Source organism: Talpa occidentalis, unplaced genomic scaffold (assembly GCF_014898055.3).
Source record: "Talpa occidentalis isolate TD23 unplaced genomic scaffold, MPIMG_talOcc4v2.1 talOcc4.6, whole genome shotgun sequence".
Lineage (NCBI taxonomy): Eukaryota > Metazoa > Chordata > Mammalia > Eulipotyphla > Talpidae > Talpa > Talpa occidentalis.
The window spans coordinates 39,126,466-39,148,441 of record NW_023604972.1 but is presented as its reverse complement, the minus strand read 5'-3'; the positions used below and the strand labels follow the sequence as shown (position 1 = coordinate 39,148,441).

The 21,976-nt window shown below is 34.5% G+C and overlaps 1 protein-coding gene across 2 annotated transcripts in view; it reads left to right on the top strand.

The window, feature by feature from the left end:
- UBA6 (ubiquitin like modifier activating enzyme 6) overlaps window positions 1-21,976 on the top strand; it is a 68,230-nt gene that overhangs the window by 9,466 nt on the left and 36,788 nt on the right. For both annotated transcript variants that reach the window (XM_037530724.2, XM_054688494.1), the window contains exons 3-9: window positions 7,759-7,853; window positions 8,673-8,701; window positions 12,028-12,122; window positions 12,635-12,746; window positions 16,694-16,774; window positions 18,527-18,649; window positions 20,642-20,765. In XM_037530724.2, coding sequence (XP_037386621.1) covers window positions 7,759-7,853; window positions 8,673-8,701; window positions 12,028-12,122; window positions 12,635-12,746; window positions 16,694-16,774; window positions 18,527-18,649; window positions 20,642-20,765 — 659 coding nt within the window. The remainder of the gene's footprint in view (window positions 1-7,758; window positions 7,854-8,672; window positions 8,702-12,027; window positions 12,123-12,634; window positions 12,747-16,693; window positions 16,775-18,526; window positions 18,650-20,641; window positions 20,766-21,976) is intronic.

The following is a 21,976-nucleotide window of genomic DNA, read 5'->3' as shown; positions in this document are numbered from 1 at the left end:
TGGTTTATACATGCACTGGGTACAGTCAGAAGCGCGGGAGGGCGAGAGAATTCACCAGAGCCAGAGCGGGGAGCAGAGCAGGCAGAAGGACCGAAGTACACTGCTGAGGGGAGCAGCGGGCGGCAGGAGAGGTCTGCACACCATGTGGGACCCTCCTCCGGTGGCCGGGGAGCAGCCGGGGATCGAACCAGCACCGCAGAGGCCGCGGGCAGCTTCGCAACCCAGCGCTCAACCGCTGCGCCACCGGGGAGGCCCGTCTGTGTAATACAATCTTAATAGTATCAAAAACCTGTGGTTATTTTAGTGGAATACTTCTGGAAACTTTTCTCTGGTTCTGGGGTATCAGACTTTTGGGGTTTGCTTTTATTCTGACTTTTCCTTCTCAGACTTTTTCTTACACTGCTCTTGCTTTGCCTGCAAAATACTTGTTCCCACCTTTCAGGTTTTTTTCTGTTCTTTCTCTGTATCATCCATCCCCATGATTTTAACTATCTGATTTTAGCTAATGATACCTGGGTCTCTTCCTATGGGGGCTTTCTTCTTTCAAACTCATCTTGTTTTTAAATGCATACAAACTACTTGAAATGTAAATCAGGAAGATGTTCAAAAAATACCTGCTTAGAGGAACATTGTGGGACAATGGTCTGTGGAAATAGAGGTGAATCTTCACAGCCCAATTCTGACATTTATATAAACTGAAACTGGTTATTTGTCATTTTATTGTTTATGATGTATATGCTATATTTATTACATCTTGCTGCTTGTTATTTTTTATGTGTAAATAAGAATAATAGCATATGTTTAAAATAGCATGTTACTCTTAAAGACTTTTTGTAAAAAACAGTCCATATAAAACGTTTTGGACTTGTAAAGTAGCATTGAACACCTTTCCAAGCTTAATTAAATACTGCCACATCCACTCAGTAACCCAAGCTAGAAACTTGGTGTCATCTCAAATTTTTCTCTTATTTCTCATCTTCAAAATTCTATTAGTTTTTTTAAATGCTTTCAGTTCTTGCTAAACAGCCTTTCATTCTCATCTACTTCATTCATTTCTCAATCAAGTTATTATAGTGTTCTTTCTTTTAGAACCGCTCTTACTGCTTTTCCATCTTCCATACTTTATCCAAAGTGATATTTTTGAATTTTATCTTAGAGCTCATGACTTCTCAGTTTAAGTGTTTAAATAGTTCCCTACTTTGGTGCAGTCAAACTGTGTAATATCCACTTAAGCTCCCTTTTTGCAACATAACATGTTGGCTGACTTTGGTATTAGAGCTCAGTTTGATCATCCTTCACCATTTATGTGTGTGATCTTAGCCAAGTTATTTAAACTTGTAAGTCTAATCTTTACTTTCATTCATTCCTTTTTTCATTTACTTATTCAACAATATTTAATGAGAAAAATGAACAAATTGCAAATTAATTATGAAGAATAAGATCTAAGAGAACAATAGTTTCTATTACTTATTTACCTTGAGTTAGGGCCATATCTTATGTGTCAGTCTCTGTCTCTTCTCACCACTCTATCCTACAAAATCCTGTTCTTTAATTTTGCCAAGCATTGCATGTTTGATTTTACTAGGATTTGATTTTACTCTATTTACAATAAAAGCTGGCCAACTGTTGTTTAATGGATGCTGACTTAGGAGTGATAGACAAAATATTTCATTTCTTATGACACAGCAACTAGGCATCAGCATAGTATTAGGTTCCCTTTGCTGCCAAGTTGCAGGGGGCCTATGCCTTGTCCAGGTGGATACTAAATCACATCTAAGGAACACTAAAACTGGTGGGGGGGTGAGGCGCTAGGAAGGAGAAAAACAATTATTTTATGGCAAATAGCAAGCAGGCCTGCTCTTTGTCTGGGAGGCTTAACTTCATCCTTCAGAATTACATGCTACAAACACAACCCTGGGGAGTGGCCCATGTACAAGACAGTCAGGACTTTGCCCTCTAGGCATACCTAGAAAGACTTGTGGAAGTGTGGAAGACCCGTGAGGGGGTTTCTCATAAATATGTTTTTCAAAGATTTAATGGGGTATAATTGTTGTATAGTAAACTGTACATATTTTAAATATAATTTGATATGTTTTGACATGTGTTTATACTTCTGAAAAAAATTGAAATTTAGATAATAAACATATCCATTATACGCAAACATTTCTTGTGTGTCCCTTGGCAATACCTTCTTCCCTTCTCATTCTAGCTCCCATTTCCCCACTGCTTTGCTTGTTTTCATTTCAAAAAATGAAAATTTATAGAAATTTTTCATTTGCCAGAGTTTTACATAAATGGAATCATAAAGTATATACACTTCTGGGGGTTTGATTTCTTTCAGAATAATAATTGTGGGATTTATCTATATTGTCATTAGTAATTTGTTCTTTTTTACTGTATTATGTGGATAAACTACATTTAAACCATTTATTAACAATTGATGAACATTTATTTCCGGTTTTGACTAATCATTTTGAGGTTCATTTATATTGTCATAACAGTAATTTGTTCCTTTTTGTTGATGAATTGTATTCTATTCAATTGTATTCTATTGAATATTGACTACACTATAATTTATCCATTTATTAACAATTGGCCAGCATTTATTTTCAGGTTTTGGCAATTACAAATAAGACTACCATGAGAATTTATTATGCAGGTTTTAGGGTAGACATGTGCTTTTATTTACTCTTGGATAAATACCTAGTGATGAATGGCTGGCTTGTATGATGGGTGTATTTTTGACTTTTTGAGAAACTGCCAAAATGTTTTCCAAAGTGATTATACAATTTTACATTCCCACCAGTGTGTATGAAAGATCAAATTGCCTCTCATGTTCACTTAACACCTGGTATGGTCAGTCTTTAATTTTAGCATTCTACTGTAAGTGTGGTGGTATTACATTGTATCTTGATTTGCCTGTCCCTAATGATTGGTGATCTTGAGCATCTTTTCAGAGCCTAATGGCTATCTATCTGCTGCAGTAAAATGTCTTTATAAATCTTTTACCTCTTTTTTTGTTAGGTTATTTGTCATGTTGAGTTCTGCACACAATATATATGTAAATCATTTGATACATATATGTGTGGTTGTAGATGTTTTCTTCTAGTTTGTGGCTTGTTTTATAACTATTTTGGAGCAGAAATTTTAATTGTTTTAAGGCACAATCTTATATGTAATTTGTGCTTTTTTTGGTCCCGTTTTTAAGATGTTTGCAAAATTTAGGAACACTAGATTTTCTCTAATGTTACCTACTTGAAGTTTCTTAAAAAGTATTAATTTCTTAAATTTGAGTCTGTGGTCTGTTTCAAGTTAATTTTTGCATATGAAGGGAAGTTTGGACCAACGTATAATTTTTGTCTATATAAGAACTCTCTAATGTTTCAGCATCATTTGTTGAAGATTATCCATTCTTGAATTCTCTGGGTACCTTGGCAGAATTCAGTTGGCTATATAGCTGTGGCTTTATTTCTGGAATCTTTTGTTTCATACATCTCTTTTTACTCGAGTACCACACTGTCTTCATTACGGTGGCTTTTTCATGTCTAGAATCTAGCAGTGTAATTCTCAATTTTGAATTTTTTACATAATTCGTTTGGCTTTTCTGGGTTCTTTGAATTTCCGCATATACTTTAGAATCAGCTTGTCAATTCTTTAAAAAGAAAAAAAAATCCTGGAATTTTGTTTGCAGTTGTGTTGAATCTGTATTTCAGTTTTGGGAATATTGACATTTTAACTGCGTTTAGCCATTACTTCTTCAAATATTGTTTCTTCATTCCTCCAGTTTATTTCAGGAATTCTAATTTCACGTATATTAGACTAAGTGAAGTTACCCACAGCTCGCTTGTTTTCTTATTTATTTAAGTCTTTTTAATCTCTGTGTCTCACTAGAAAGTTTTTGTTGCTGTATCTTCAAGTTCACTCCTGCAGTTTTGAATCTGTTGTTAATTCCACCCATTGTATTTCTTTCACCTGTTTGAGGTAGTTTCATCATATGCATATGCTGATTTGTACTTAACAGAAGTAGAGGAAGAACCATCTCTAGCCCTCTGTGCCTCTACTCACAAATTCTAGCCTCCTTGAATTCACAGCTCTGTCCTTTCAATTCAGGGAGACAACCAGCTCTTGTTTGCATTTTTCTTCCTGTGGTGGAAACCACTGGAAGTTGTTAGGGCAATCATAAATTTCACATCATTTGTTTTTTCTTCACTCAGATTAGTACCCTCAGTTGCTTGTTGACCATTGTCTGAAATCTGTTGTTTCATTCATGTTGTCCAGTTGTGAATTATTAAGGTAGGCAGAAAGTAAATCTGGGCCCCATAACTTCTTCATAGCAAGTAGAAGTCTTAGGTATGTATTAGTGTCTTTTATATGCTCTTTTCAAAGTTTTCTTTTTTCCTGGCCTAGAATGCTTTACCCTTTTTTAAATTATTATTAATTTTTAACTGTGTTAAGTCTTAGGAATTTAACTTGGATAAACCTCATTTGTGAAGTTTTCCATTACTTCCACTGGTTGCTATTATGATCCCTCCACAGTGCCAATACCTGACTTGAAATAGATATTTTAATAAAGTTATGAATGTGTGAAGAAGATAATTGAAGTCATCCAGAAGAAAGTAATTAAGAGTGTTGAGGAGGACTCAATAATGTCATGTTTGGAATTGTTTAAGGGACTGGAGATGTTTAGCCTGGAGAAAGAAGATTCTGGAAACTTAATACCATCTTCAAATGTTTGGAGGGCTGTCACATCGAAGAGGGATTAGACGAGTTTCCTTTGACCCCACAGAGGTAAAATTAGGATTAGTGGGTGAAAACTGTAGGGAGACATTGTACCTTCATAAAAGGGAGACTCTTTAATCAATAGACTGTAAAAATAAAGTAGACAGCTTTGGTCATTCTTTTTCGCTGAATGCATTTAACCAATATGTTACAGGTCTACTCAAAAGAGTCAGTTCTACTGTAATAATGGTGGACTTGAAGTTATACTCTCAGCTCTTTAAATCCCATTTTTATTACTTACTGACAGTATGAATTTCATGGGATTTAGTTGTCAATTAATTGCAAAGTGCCTATTGCCCAGCACAATGTGATTAGTGCCCTTTCCTTCGTGGCTAAGCATTGAGAAGATAGATGTGAGGTGATTGATGAGAGTAGGTCTGAGATTACAGTTCTTTAGAAAACTTTGATTCGTGTATCTTAATTTTATTCTTGTCTCTGTTTGCTCTTTGTCCTTTGTAATGGCACTTATGTCATAGTTATTTGTATAGGTAATCTTAGAAATAATTCATGAGAAGGGCATGAGATGAAAAAATACTTTTAACATAGTTTTCTCTGACTGTGAATATAGAAGAAAAGAATTCAGGTCTTCTGCTTAGTGGAACATAAAGGTGTTGTTCTTGGGTGCCAGACCATTTATTTCATTCATTCAACGAATTGTTTCTGTGTATCTACAAATGTGGCAGGCCCCTGAGGATATAATAATAATGCTGAACTCTGCCTTAAGGAATCTACAATCCCCTAGGAAAATTAGATATAAAAAATGGTAACACACTATGATCAGTATTCTGATAGATTGAATAGAGGATATTAAGGACATACATAAAATGTGATTCAACACTGTCTTTAGAATGGATAGAGGTATCAGGGAAGGCCTCATGGGAAAAGATTTTATAAGTGAGGCCTGAAAGACAGTTATTCAGTGATAAATATTTGGAGGAAAGGAATAATCCAGAAAAAGGTTTATTGGTCAAAGAGATCATGTCACATTTAAGAAACTAAAAACCTTTAGTACTCCTGGAACATGGAGTTTGATGGAGTAGTAACAAAGGAGGATAACATGAGAGTTAAGCAGAGATTAGATTAAGAACATGGTCTTGTGACTAATATTAATGAGTATAAACTTTATCATAAAGGAAGTAGGAAACCGTCGGCATTTTTAAAGCAGAATCATTTGACCGGGTTTGTACTTAAGAAAGATCATTCAATTCTCTTAGTCAGGAGTTAACAGGTAATATATAAAACTGAAAAATCAAGAAATAAAAGTACGTATATGTGATTGAGAAATAAGCAGTTAAATATTAGAAGACATAACTAAAAAAAGAAGTTGTTTTGGGGGAGTTGAACTCAGGATAGAGGCACTGATCATTATTTTTCTCCAGTAAACCTTGTAGAATTATATAATTTTCTTGATTTTCACATTGTGTTGTATAGTGGTTGAGAGTATAGATGCTTAGGTAGACTGCCTGGGTTGAATCTTGTCTCTACTACCTATTAATTATTTCATTTTTCTGTGCTTGAGTTTTCCTATCTATAAAACTGGGAGGAATGACAGAGCTCATAGGATTTTTATGAGGATTTAATGAATTATACAAGTAAAGCACTAAAGCAATGTGTGACTGTATAATAAACACTCAATAAGTGTTAGCTTTAATTCTTCTGTTTTTTATATTACCTGATTACTGGGGTAATGTTCATTAATAACATCAATAGGTTTTAGGAGAATAGGTTCACAGTTCTTCAAATATATGTTGCCATACCATGTCTGCTACTAAAGCACTCGTAATTCTCCAAGCTATTAGGTTTTTTTTTTGTTTTTTTTTTTTTTTTTACAGAGGCATGTTTTTATTTATTTATTTGTTTGTTTGTTTGTTTTGTTTATACATGCACTGGGTACAGTCAGAAGCGCGGGAGGGTGAGAGAATTCACCAGAGCCAGAGTGGGGAGCAGAGCAGGCAGAAGGACCGAAGTACACTGCTGAGGGGAGCAGTGGGCGGCAGGAGAGGTCTGCGCGCCATGTGGGACCCTCCTCCGGTGGCCGGGGAGCAGCCGGGGATCGAACCGGCGCCGCAGAGGCTGCGGGCAGCTTCGCAACGGAGCGCTCAACCGCTGCGCCACCGGGGAGGCCCAAGCTATTAGTTTCATATGTCAAGACTGTTCAGGTACTGATAAAAAAGAACAGACAATTTTACAGTATTAGTGGGGTATTTTTTTTTTAATGTTGCTTTTAGGAATCAAAAGAACAAACAGACCAAAAAATCAGAGGAGATGCCAGTTTTATCAACATGTTTATTAATATGTACCTATTGTACATATAAGCAATGTTGTATCTAACAACTAGAGGGTACATACTCTTTCAGGAGTACATGGAACATTTGTAATGTAAAATGCCCAAAGAAGTGTTCAGATATTAAAGGGTGAAATTGTGTTGATTATGATGTCTTTTTACAGTGCATTTAAGCTAGAAGTCAATACAAAAGATAAGTAGAAAAATTAGGTAACCATACAGTTAGAAATTAAAAGATATGCTTCACAAACAAATCACAGCAAAAATGACTCAGATGCTCTGCAAAATATAATGGTTACTCAAAAAGGAAGTCAGTAGAAGGTATCATGTTTACAATGAATACCTTAAGTGGAGATCATACTCAAGTGCCAGTAGTTGCCAATGAGTTAATGAGCAGAATGGAAACTGTTGCAGGTCTATCATAAGTAGTCATCCTCATTGTCTAACAGGCCACCTCCTAATGAAACTATATCTGTTTGTTGTCATGAAGGAATGTGGATCCATGGTGTCAGATCTTATTTTTCAAAATATGTCGTATATTTGTCAATACAGAAATTTTAAACACTGTGCAAGTAATACAAATCAAGACTGTGGTTAAGAATCTAGTTACCACACTATTAGTTTGCAAACAACATTAAAAGGGTATATAATTTTGATGAAATAATTATGTATTTTTCTTTGTGTTTTACATGTAGTCGACAGAGGTACGTTCTTGGAGACACAGCAATGCAGAAGATGGCCAAGTCCCATGTTTTCTTAAGTGGTATGGGTGGTCTTGGTTTGGAAATTGGTGAGCAATTTTTCATAATTTTATTTGACTTTTTGAGCAACAATATTTAAAGAATTTAACTCCATTTTATATTTTTATTAGCTTCAGAACTTTGATGAGGTTCAGTTTTGGTTCTTTTGGCAAGGCTATTTATTATATTGTTACATTTTTCCACAAGAAACCAGTACTGACTCTTTGAGCATCAGTTTCTCTTTTTGTAATGTTATTAACCATTAATGGTTATTCTCCCTATCCATTCATTCATTATGATAGAGCATACTTATATATTCTGGAAGAATGAAATTTCAAGAGTGATTATCTGAGTGTATTATGATTGTGGAAAATAACATTTTTTCCATTTTGTTTGTCTGTATTTTCTAAGGAACTTGTATTTCTTTTTTTTTTTTTTTTTTAGTAGAGGCATGTTTTATTTATTTTTGTTTGTTCGTTTGTTTATACATGCATTGGGTACAGTCAGAAGTGCGGGAGGGTGAGAGAATTCACCAGAGCCAGAGCGGGGAGCAGAACAGGCAGAAGGACCGAAGTACACTGCTGAGGGGAGCAGCGGGGCGGCAGGAGAGGTCTACGCGCCATGTGGGACCCTCCTCCGGTGGCCGGGGAGCAGACGGGGATCAAACCGGCGTCGCAGAGGCTGCGGGCAGCTTCGCAACCCAACGCTCAACCGCTGCGCCACCGGGGAGGCCCAGGAACTTATATTTCTTGAGTAGTGAAAAATTAAAATTTTCAGTCAGAGATGTGATCAAGCTCCTTGAAGACATATCTAAATTGGATATCTAAACTAACACATTAAGCTGTTTCAATTTCTTTTTTCTTTTGTAGCAAAGAATCTTGTTCTTGCAGGGATTAAGGTAAGTGATAAATGTCCTTGGTAAGAATTGTAATTATGTCTTTCCCTCTTCCCCCAATCAGTAGTTGTCATTTTGTTTACACTTTGGCTTAATTATTGCTTCTCCATTTAGTCGCAAATTCAATGCTGTAATTTCCTCTTTTTAAAAAAACTTATTATAGAAAATTTAAAGCATATGCAAAACTAAAGATTAGTTTTAACAACTCTATGTACCCAACACAGCTGCAATCCCATCCCATAGACAAATCTTACCTAGTCCCAAACCCACACACATTAGCCCACAGACAAATTTGTTTAATGTATCTCACCCCCATTCCCCACTATACCCAAACCAACAAACTATTTTGATGTAAATCTCAGGCATCCTCTTATGTCACTCTTAAATATCTTCATATATAGTTCTAAAAGATAAGAGTACCTTTCGAAAACAGAACCATATTTCCATTTTCATGCCCCAAAATTTAACAGTTCCTTAATGTTGTTGTATTAGTTGTCTATTGCTGCAAAACAAATTATAATTAAAAGTTAGCAACTTAAATGTATTATCTCATTTCTCAGTGTCAGAAATTGGGCATGACTTAGCTAGTTTTCATCTGTTAGAGAATCTTTTAAAAGGCTCCAGTCAAGATATTGGCAGGCCTGTAGTCACCTCCAGTCTTGACTGGAGAGTGATCTGTTTTCCAACTTGCTCATGTTTTTCATGGGTGGTTGTACTGAGGCTGTTAGTTAAAGGTGACTCTAAGTTCCTTACCAAGTGGTCCCCTCTATAGACCAGCTCACAATATCAGTTACTTCATCAGAGTACGCTAAGCAGGAAGGCAAGAGAAGGAATGTGCTAGTGAGATTAAGCACAGTCTTTTATAGCCTTATTTCAGAAGTAACAGTCCATCATCACTTTAACAGCAAGTCACTAATCCCTATACTTGAGAGAGGATTACACAGAAACCTGAATACCAGTAAGTAGGACTGATTGAGGCCCTCTTAGAAGCCTGCTACATGTTTTCACGGTTGTCTTACAAAATTACTTTAAAATTGTTATAGTCAGGATCCAAGTAAAGTCTATGCTGAACTTGATTTCTTTTCACCTAGGTTTCTTTTCCCCTGACTTTTTTTTTTCCCTTGCGATTTACCAGAGAAATCAGGTCATTTATTGTATGTATCTATACCCTATATTTCTTATAAACTGGTAGTCATATCCAGAGAGTCAGATTTAGATTTGATTCTTTTGACATGAATGCTTCACAAGTGATACTGTGTACTTTGAATTGGGAGGATATAATACTCAATTCTCCCTCTTTTTGTAATTATTATTAGTCATTAGTGATCATTGCCTGGATTTTTTATTTTATTAGTGATAGTGGTGATATTGTAATTTTATCATTGCTTCTTCATTTATTAGCTGGAATAGAATAATATTTTAGAAAGAAAATTTTCTGTTTGTCATTTATTTGGTTTCATTATAGTTTATACATGATCAAAAAGCAGGGTATTTCTCCACTTCTCTTACCAGTTTCTAATTTAAGTGGTTTGTGATCACTCCGCAATAGTGACCAGTATACTTGTATATTAGAGGTGGGAGTATGGTCTTTCTGAAGCTCATTTTTTAAACTTATTTGATATGTTTTGATGCATTGTAGTTCTTGTTGATACACAAATGATTTCATCTTGTTGCGATATTCAAGTTCTTGGGTCCTTTTGACACAATCCTAGTGCTCTTTGATTGTCAATGTTTATAAAGTTTTCTAGGTTGAACAGAGTTAGAATATTTATCATGAGTAAACCCTAAACTTCCTGATTCACATTTAGGATTATAGGGCATTTATTTCTTTGATTTTATATTTTTATCTCTCCTGTTAACTATATGGATTTGGGTCCTGATGGCATTTTGCTTTGGATTTTTAAGAATGGTTTTCTTTTTTTAATTTAGTTTAGTTTTACTATTACTTGAGAATTTCACAGGTCAAATTTTTTTTTTAAAGATTGATTTATTTATGCATACAATAACTGGAATAGGAGCCAGAGGTGCAGGGAGTGAGAGGATTCACCAGAGACAGAGTGGGGAGCAGATCAGGCAGACTGAGGGGAACAGCAGGTGAGACAGGAGAAGTCTGCTGGGCCATGTGGGTCAACTCCGTGGCCGGGTATCAAACTGGTGCAGCACTGGCTGCGGACAGCCTCATAAGTGTTAAGACTTAATCCCTTGAGCCACCAGGGAGGCCTCTACAGGTAAAATTTTTAAAACAAGTCTAACTTTATTTCTCCCATGTGTCCTCCTTCCCTTATTAGGGTACATCTTTTCATTCGGTTTTTAAACATTAAAAAAAGCATACATATCAATGTGCATATCTGTATATGTATGTGTGCATATTTATTCCTACCTGTCTTTCTTAAAGTGCTATACTTTCCTTCACCTTGCTTTATCACTTAACAGTGTATCTGGAATTACTCCATAGTGATAAATATATATATATTCATGTATATTTATTTATATTTATGTATATTTACATATACTTATTAATATTTGCTTGCTTTAGATTCATAAATATTTTATTCTTTTGTATAGCTATGTGTACATTGTTTGAGTGTATCATATATTATTACACCTAGTTCTCCATTGGTGAACATTTTGATTATTTCCAGTCTTTTTGCTCTTAGACATAGTGCTAGAGTTAATCCTCTTGTACATATGTCTTTGGTATATCACCCAGTGTGTCTTCGGTACAGTTTCTTAAAAATGAGTTTGTTGTGTCGATGGAAATGTCATTTTGCTAGAAATTACCAAATGCCTTCCTCTGCACCTTTACATTTCCACGAATGTATAAGAATGCCTAGTTAAACTCACTCTCACCAATAGAGCGTATAGTCAAACTTTTCTCATTCATCAGAATGAGACAAGCTATTCCTCTCTAGAAAGGTTAAATGTCTTTACATCTTTTCAAGATCCCTATGTATTTCCTTTGCAGTGTACTCCGTATTCATATACCTTGCCCCATTTTCTATAGGATTTATGGTTTGTAATATAAATGACAAAAATTTTTATTCAGTTAGCCACTTATCTTTCTTAGTTTGAACATGGAGTATTTGGAAATGTTCATTTATGTAAATTATTTTCATTTTTGCATGGTGATTTTTATAGCATGCTACTTTCCTAAATTTAAATTCTCTTGCTGTATAAAGTAGTTTTTCCATTAATATGGAAATTCATAATATTTTGTGTTATCTAGTGTAACATTACAATACTTCTATTACAGTATAAATAGTATTGGGGAGATTGCACATCTTTGTCTTATTCCTGTCTTTAACAGATATTTTCTTCTTTTTTTGAAGGCACTTACAATTCATGATACAGAAAAGTGTCAGGCATGGGATCTAGGAACCAATTTCTTTCTCTGTGAAGATGATGTTGTTAATATGAGAAACAGGTGAAGATATTTTGTTGTATTATAAGATTTCTTTTTTACTCTTACAATTAGAATATTTTCTTTATCTAATTGAGTTCATTATTGAACTCATCACTATAAATTTGTGCTATTATAGATAGATAAGTATTGACAAATACTTATTTTATGTTTTTCAAATTTTTGATATGCTCACATTGCTACCTAGGAATGAATATTTTGTAAGATTGTTAAAGGAGGACTTTATTATTGGTGAATCATTAGAAGGCTTAAGGAGCTTGGCCTTGGAACTATAAAAGGCACATTTTGAGATTGTGTGGCTTTTTATAGAGTGTGGTTGTATGCTACTTTCCAAAATCATGTAGTTATCTGTAAAGATAAATAAATCTTGACCACTTTCTTGTTCTGAAGTTCATTATGGTCCCATTGAAATTTTGTAACTTTTAGCTTCCTCTGATGTCAGCAAAGTGTCCAAATTTGAGAGATTGAGTATATAAAAAAAAAGAATAACAAAGGTCACTTATTTATTTTTTTAGGGCTGAAGCTGTACTTCAACATATTGCAGAACTAAATCCATACGTTCATGTCACATCATCTTCTGTTCCTTTAAATGAAACCACAGATCTCTCCCTCTTAAATAAATACCAGGTTGGTACTCCATTTTATATTAGAGGTTATTAGCAGATTCCAAATAAATCATTAAATATTAATATGGTATAATTAATTAAATATTAAAATGGTATAACTCATTAAACCTAATCTATTGATCCAGAACAAAAGATTTCAGGTTAAAAAGACTTCTATTAGAATAATACCTTTCAAATACTCCAGTTCAGGAAAAGGCTATGTACAAAGCAATTATAGTAGTTTGTCATTTTCACAGTATTATTTATTAAAAAGCTGCCCAAAACTGAATGGCATTATAGCAACATGCATTTCTTTCTTTCTTTGCATCTACAAGAGTTAGAGTTCAGCTGTTGTAGACTGAACTTGAACTCCAGACACTGATCTGCTTAAGTGCCTCTCTTCTGGGATCAGGAGGCTACCTAGGACATGGTTTTTTGGCACTTGCAAAAATGGAAAATGGTAATCCAACTAAGCACATTTCAAGACTTGGTTCACATTAGTTCCATTAATATGTCACATCCAAGGTCAAGAGTAGGAAAGTACACTCTGCTCTTCCTAAGGAAAGAGTGATGCATAATGTGATTACAGAGAAATAAACACATGGATCAGTAATTCAATCTTCCTTATGTAACAACAAAAAACTTTCAGCATTTTGGATATTCTAAAAGTGACTGGGTTGACTCTGATTTTCCCTGTGATGAAATTATGTTTCCCATTTGTCTAGGAGAGAACACTCCTGTATTTTCCCTCTACTGTCAATACTTATGGCATTACTGAGACCATATGTGTGTGAATTTTTCCCTCACACCAAGCAGTTTTCCAACTCTGCTGATATTTATCCGGATCTCAATACAATTCTAATATTAACTGTAATTCAGTTCAGTTTTAACTATCTACCTGGATATAACATCAGATCCCATATGTTAAGGGCTCAATTTCACAAGATTCCTCCCCCTGTAGACACCAACCCAAGACCAGGCTGTTAACTCTGCTAATGATAAACCAGAGGTTTCCAGAATCCACTCCTCTAGTTCAATTAATTTTCTGTATATCAACTCACAGAACTCAGGGAAACTATGCATATTAGATTACTGCTTTATTATTGAAAGATATAACTAAAGAACAACCAGATGGCAGAGGAGTATAACACAGGGCTTGAAGAGAGGGGAACAGAACTTCTGTGCACTCTCCAGGGATGCAAGTTCCCAGCACCTCCCCATGTTCACCAACCCAGAAGCTCACTGAGTCTCTAGTTCAGGGATTTTTAGGGAGGCTTTAGCATGCTGCCACAGGGATTAAATCATTGACTGTTGGCAATAAAGGTGATCTCCAGGCCCCTCCCCCAACTCAAAATAAGGTAAGTACTTGGAGGCCAATAATGAATATATAGCTAAAAGAAACCAGTGAATATTGACTATGGTCACTCTCAAGGACAGAGTTTACCTATAACATTTTCTGGGAATTAATAGTCACATGGGATACAAGATACAAAATAGGTCACATGAAATGGAGAAATGGAATTGAGACCTCCCTCTTTGTAAAGCTGGAACTTCAGAGTTATACCTCAGCAAAGTGTGATAAGAACAGTCTTTGCCCATTAGAACAAGAAGCACATGTCTGTTTTCTCTTGAGCTCTGAATGAAAAAATCAGATCTTCCCTCCTTGGGAATTCATAACCATAGACCTGCCCTCACATGAGTTTAGACATCAACTTTATAAACTTTTGTGGTCTAACAGTCTCCAAACTGTGAACTTAACATAAAGGTAGTGCTAAGTTGGTGATGCCCTAGAATGCTAGACAGAAACAAAACTAAATAGATCTTGCCATAGTATATTCCAGTATATAAAACCCTTTTGAAAATGAGTATACATAATAACATAATATATTATGTATACATAGTAACAAGTCAAAAAAAGCAGTTCAGTATGAACGAGGCCAAGACAAAATTTAACCTCATAAGAAATTCAGGTAATAGAATTATTGAAAAGAGACTGTAAATATAGATGATCAAGCTGATTAAAACTTCAAAGAAGGGATTGAATTGCTAATATAAGTAAGACACTATTTAAAACAACCAGGTAAATGTGATAAAGAACCAAACAGAACTTTTAGAAATGAAAATAGTCTTAAAAATTAAACACAATCTATTAATAGGTTAAGCAGTGTATATATAACAGCTGAATAAGAATCAAAAAATAAACCTAATGAGGGCCTCCCCGGTGGCGCAGCGGTTGAGCGCTGGGTTGCGAAGCTGCCCGCGGCCTCTGCGGCGCCGGTTCGATCCCCGGCTGCTCCCCGGCCACCAGAGGAGGGTCCCACATGGCGCGCAGACCTCTCCTGCCGCCCGCTGCTCCCCTCAGCAGTGTACTTCGGTCCTTCTGCCTGCTCTGCTCCCTGCTCTGGCTCTGGTGAATTCTCTCGCCCTCCCGCGCTTCTGACTGTACCCAGTGCGTGTATAAACAAAAAACAAGCAAAACAAATAAATAAAAAAAAAAAAAAAAAAAGCCTCTATAAAAAAAAAAAAAAAAAAAAGATAAACCTAATGAGATTACTGTGATTGAGAGTGTAGCACACTGAAATAAGAAAATATGGGAGAGAAATTTAAAAAAATGAGACCATAAATGAAAAGACTCAGTTCATGAGATTAGATTTCTAGAAGGAAAGCATTAGGAAAAGGCAATCGTCAAATTATGACTGAGAAATTTCCAGCATTGCTGAAACACAAATCAGATTCAGTATGCGCTGGGTTTAGGATATGATTTTACCCTACTTAAAAACTAGTAAGTTAGCCTGTTATGTTCCATGGAAACTGGAAGAAAACAAGATTCTTGGGTTAGAGACTAAGAAATTTATTTCTCAGAGCATGGGAAGTATAGAATTATTTGATTAATTCTTTTCTGTGCATCCCCTTCCTCCATATCCTACTGTTGTAATTTAGAGAACTCAATGAATTACTTGTGTAGCGGGTTTCTTTCTTCTTTATAGAAGAAAAACACTGAACTTGAGGTACCTGTGGAGTTTTTCGTTTGTGTGCTTTTTTTTTTTTTAAGCAAACAGTAAACAAGTTTACTTTCAATTCCAGGCACAGATACTACCTCATTGCTCATGTTTGTACAAAACAAATATAATTCTGAGAAATGGCTCAAATAAAAAATGGTGAGCCTTGCATTCACGGCATACCCAACAATAACGTGTAAAAAGTGAAAGATCCCTTATGAAGAAGTGTTCTCCTGTAGCAAGCATACCATATTCTGAGTCAGAAAAAATATAAAACTAAATTACAATTCTATATTTATCATGAAACTATTATCTAATTCCTGGAAACCAGTGTTATGGACTGAGATTCTAGTTCTACTTTTATCACTTCATAGACAAATGACTTAAACTATTAAACCTCTGAGTCCAAATTACTTTTGATAAAATCTAATTATAAAGCTTTTCAACTTACCTCACAGGGTGATCATAAAAAAGCATTGCAAATTATAATTTATCTTTGTAGAACTTGTTCGCTTCACTAATGACATTATTTCTTTTTGACGTAAGTTTGTGAATTTGTTATCTCAGAACAAAAAGAAAACCAAACAGGTAATATGTCTCTTTAAAAATGATTGTTAGCCCCTTAAACAAGCAATAAATTAATATTCCAGTGACTAGGTTAGTACTTCCATGACAGTAATGGACAAATCTCCACCTATTTAGAGTGCTTAAGTGCCACATAGGATACTAAGATTTGCTTCTAATGTTAAACCTATATTGGTAATTTAATTTAGTGTGACTAGGTTTTACTCTGTATATGTTTTACTTTTGCTGTTCACTACTTCTGAAGGTATTAACCTTAGAGTGGAATATAATTGGATGGTACCCTTTACAAGGAATAATGCAGACTGATACACTTCTGATTTATAAATTGCACATTACCAAAATTATCGACTTTCTAGTCTTAAATTTCTTATATTCTTCTCAACAGTGTGTAGTATTGACTGAAGTCAAACTTCCATTGCAGAAGAAGATCAATGATTTTTGCCGTTCTCAGTGCCCTCCAATTAAGGTAATAAAGTCACTTGATAATGACATGTAATTCTCAGCTATTAAAAAAGAAGAAATCTTGCCTTTTGCAATAACATGGATGGAACTTGAGGTGATTATACTATGAAAAATAAGTCAGAAAGTGAAAGGCAGTTATCAGATGGTTTCTCTCACATGTCACATACAGATAACCAAAGCAAATGAACTAGCATCACAATAAAAATAACTCTGAGGGCCTCCCCTAGTTGAGTGCTGCGCTGTGAAGCTGTCTGCAGCCTCTGCAGCGCCCGTTTGATCCCGACCAACTGGCAAGGGTTCCCACATGGTGCAGCAGACCTCTCCTGTCTTGCCTGCTGCTCCCTTCAGCAGTGTATTTTGTCAGTCTGCCTGTTCTGTTCCCCGCTCTGTCTCTAGTGAATCCTCTCACCCTCCTGCGCATCTGGCTTGTACCCCGGTTCTGGTATAAATAAAAAAATAAATCTTAAAAAAATAAATAAATAACTGAAACTCTGCAAAATATAGTAGTTACCAGAGGGTGAAGGAGGATGGAAGGGCAGGGTAGAGGGCATCAACCTAATAAGTGGAATTGCACTAGAACTTTAGCAAGTAAGGTGAGGCTTATACACGTATAGAAGTGAAGATATACCCCAACATTTATGTAATTTTATAAATCAATAAAATTTTATTTTAAAATTTATAACAACATAAAGGAAGAACTCTTCACTATTAGAATTTGTAGCTTTTCAGGTACATGTGCTTGGTAGTATTGTTTTTTGAAAGAGTAAGCAGGATAACTCAGTTTGTTGAAAGTTTGGTAGAACTTATTTGATTACTGTTTCAGTTTTCTTGCTTGTGATTGGTTTTGTTCATGTTTTCTATTTCTTCCCCACTCAGTCTTGGATTACAATATAATTCTAAGAATTTGTCCATCTCATCTAGGCTGTTGTATTTGTTTACATATAAATGTTCACATTAATCTCTTGTAAGTCTCTGAATTTCTGCTTGTCTTTTGTAACTCCTCTTTTATTTTCGATCCTATTTGAGTTTTCTCCCTTTTTCTTAGTAAGCATAGTTTTGTTTACTTTTTGAAAAAAACAGCTTCATACATGCATCACAGAATAAGAATTTTATCAATATCTTTAAAAGTAACTTTGAGCAAGAAAACAGCTTCACAGATCCTAAGAATGGATTGTATGTGTTACAAAACTCACTTTTAATAAGGCATTTATAATTACATTTTATTAAGAATCTGATTTTTAACTTTCATGATATTGATGAACACGGTCAGTTCCTCCGTTTTTTTTTTTTCTGTTCACTCCACTCTCAGCTTAGATAGAACTCTATTCCAGTTCTATTCAACTCCACTGCTCTTGGTAATGGGCACTCAGTTCTTCTTTTCTAAACTAAAAATACAATTCATTGCTAGACTACTAAGCCAAGATAATCTATTTCTTACATATCATGCTTCATATTTTTGGCAAGGCAGGAATTCTTGTTACATAAAATTCCTGGAATGTGTAATGAAGATGTGTTGATGTTATTTCTAATTTTGTAACACTAGGTATCAGCTCCAAATACCAAAATCGTTGATCCCTAATCCAATTTACAAATAATTTATCATATTTGTGACTTACTTTATATACCAGAGGATATACTTAGAAATGAAATGGTCATAAATGGCCTAAGATAGTTACCTCTTTTTAATTTTAATGTGTAAATAGATAAGCTTGAGCTTGTTTATTTTATTATTTTTTTTTTTTTGATCATTTCACAGTTCATCAGTGCAGATATACATGGAGTCTGGTCACGGTTATTTTGTGATTTTGGTGATGAATTTGAAGTTTTAGATACAACAGGAGAAGAACCAAAGGAAATTTTCATTTCAAACATTACGCAAGTATGATGTATATTGTTATATATGTATATATTGATTTTTTTAAAAAATGGATGTGAAAACTTCTTTTGGAATGGTAGTATTAGATGTATATTGTAATATGCAACATTTTTCATTTGTTTTGTGACAATTTTAAGACTGTTCATGAGGAAATATTTTGTTCATTTCATGATTGCATTATGTTAAGACTAAGCTGAAGCTAGAATGTTAAGTAATCAAGAGTAGTCTTGATTCCTTCTAACATAATAATTGATAGCTCAGCATCCTTATGTCATACTTTTTAATTTTAGTTTGTTCTGTCATGTTTCTGTGGGACATGAATTATGATTAAGTGTTTATTGAACTTTATTGTCTCATATCATACATGTATTACTTATGTCATAAGTCATGTGCCCTAACACTGATTCTAGGCAGATGCACACTTCAGTCATCAAAAGCTTTTCTAAGCTATAATTTCTAGAACACTATTTAAAGGGGAGAAAAGTTTAAGAATTAATTAACCTTCATATCCAAAATATCTGAATATTTAACTGCTCCCTTGACATGTAAATTTTGTTTTTTCATTCCCTAGAACTACAGATGTCATTTTGATCCACTTTTCGTGTTCTTTCTCATTAGCCTAAATCATTCAATTTATATGTACTATGTATAAATTTATATAACCATCTATATGTATAATTACATACCAGTAACAACTTTACTGAATTTACATTAAAGCTGAAAAGAAGTTAAATATAAGGGAATGCTAGTATGCCTTGACTAATACCGTGCTTCTGTTTGTGTTTTTATATATATATTTATATTTATATATATGTATTTTTTTTGAGGTAACACTGGTTTACAATACTACATGTTGAGTTATAGCATCACACCCTACTGTTACCAAACTACATCTACCATATGATTTATTTTAAAATCCAGTGTAATTTTGCCTTTGTTACCCCTTTTTAAGAAAAAAAAATCATTGAAAAATCCATTTTGTGTATCCTGATTACAGAGTGGTTTATCATTTCACCTTTAAACTTTTTCTAGTTGTTTTTGATTTGGTTTCAAGAATAACATATTATGTAGAATAAACTGCAAAGTATAGTTTGGGTCCTTGCATTGCATTGGTATTTTCTGCATGGAATAATGCATAACCTCATTATTCCATGCAGAAAATACTGAGGTTATGCAGAAAATTAGAAAATATTATAACTGTTTCCATTTAATTTATTTATAGATTATTTCTTCTTCTTAAAGTTTTATGAATTCTATTCTTCTTGAGATGCTGGCAGATTCACTTTAATTTTAGCTACATATTCATGATCATAGTTTTAATATTGTTATCCAAATCTTTAAGCCAAAAGAGAATTTCTATAATTACACAATTATGAGAGGGTAATTTTATTAGGTTGTAAATTAAATTATTATTGCCTTATTTGAGCAGTGTGTAGGACTATATATAATTGGAAAATATCCAGGCCTTTTTCCTCTCATCAATCTTCTATGGTGAGATAAGCCACCTTCTTCCTATACTAGTCTAATAAATTGGGCTACACAGTATTCTTTTACTTTATATTGTTGGGCAAGCTTTAAATTTGAAGTGTCCTGGCTTTAAATTTCAGCCCTCTTCTCTTAAATTATTTTGATTGTCAAATTTAGGCTCTCATTTTTATGCACATTTTTTATAGTGTGATTTTAAAACTTACTGTTGATAATTTTGAATGTTCTTTAAGTCACAAGAATTTGTGAAATATTTGAACTCCTATTTAAAAATCTCTGAATTCCTCCCCAAACATAGAAATTTTATTTTCAGCATTAACAATAAGAAAAAACAAATTGATCACTATATTGAGACTTTTTTTAAAGGTTTGCTTTTACTAAGGAAGGAAAAACTTGAAATTTTGTTTGTTTTGAGAATTTTATGATAATATGATCCTTTTTGTGTGAGATTTGGAATTTGTATGAAAAAAAGAATACATGAACTCATTTTTGTATTGCTCTTATTTTAAGGGTAATCCTGGCATTGTTACTTGCCTTGAAAATCATCCTCACAAACTTCAGACAGGACAGTCCTTAACATTTCGAGAAATTAATGGAATGACAGACTTAAATGGATCTATACGACAAATAACCGGTAAGTTATTGTGTTTTGCTGATTTATATTTAAACATTATTTAGGGGGCTCCCTGGTGTTGCAGGCAGTTGAGGGCAGCTTTGTGGAGCTGTCCGCAACCCTCTGCAGTGTGGGTTCGATCCTGGCCAGCCAGCGAGATACCCACATGACATGGCAGACCTCTCCTGTCTTGTCTGCTGCTCCCCTCAATAGTGTATTTCAGTCAGTCTGCCTGTTCTGTTCCCCACTGTGTCTCTGGTGAATACTCTCACCCTCCTGCACATCTGGCCTGCACCCCAGTTCTTGTATAAATAAATAAATCTTTTTAAAAAAATACTTTAAAAGAAAAAAAAATCATTTAGTACATTTATAGTTCATATACTAGGTGTTGGGAACACAATATCAACTCAGACAGACCTGAGCCAGTTCTTGGCCTCAAAACATTCAATTCAAGCAAAGAAATGTTGATATTAAAAAGTGATGGTATGAAGAGAGTACAGGCGTTCTAGGATCATTAAATTTAACAAGGAAGCCTGTCCAGTTTGGGGACTGTAGTGGTGGGAACAGGATGTATTGATTAAAGTTAAAGATTACTTCAGTTTAGAAAGGTGATAAAAAAGAATATATAGACAAAATAATAAGAGCCAACAAAATTTAGGGAAATAAAATATTTAATAGCAGTTGGCAATGGGAATTGAGAAGGCTTTGTTATCTCATAATAAGTGACTGAAGATTACAACATGGGCAACTTACTTACTCAGGCAGTGCAAGAGTGTGTTTTGGAGAAGATAATGACTACAGTTTAGGTTTGTTGAATGAAATGGCAACTAAATATTCAAGTGAAGATAGATGTTCTTTACTGTGGCTTGGAGAAAAGGAATGAATGATAAGCCTAGATGATAATATTTAGATGATAAGCGATTGAAGGAGTCTCTTTTTGTTTTGTTTTGTTTACTGGACTAAAATGAGATCATTGCCCAAAGGAAGGGAAAGATGCCAAGGGCTAGAGGTAAGGAGAGTAAATATTTGAGAGTAAACATTATTAGGCATCATTTAGAGCCCATTTGAAGTTGAATATGATGATTTTTATAGTAACTTTCATCGACATAGTTTGTGATTTTCCCCCAACCATAGTGCTAGAGGACTCTTAACTCAAAGATGATCAGGTCAGAGTGGTTCAGTTTTATCTTTAGGGCATTTGTAAGTATAACTATGTGATTAATGTTAACTAT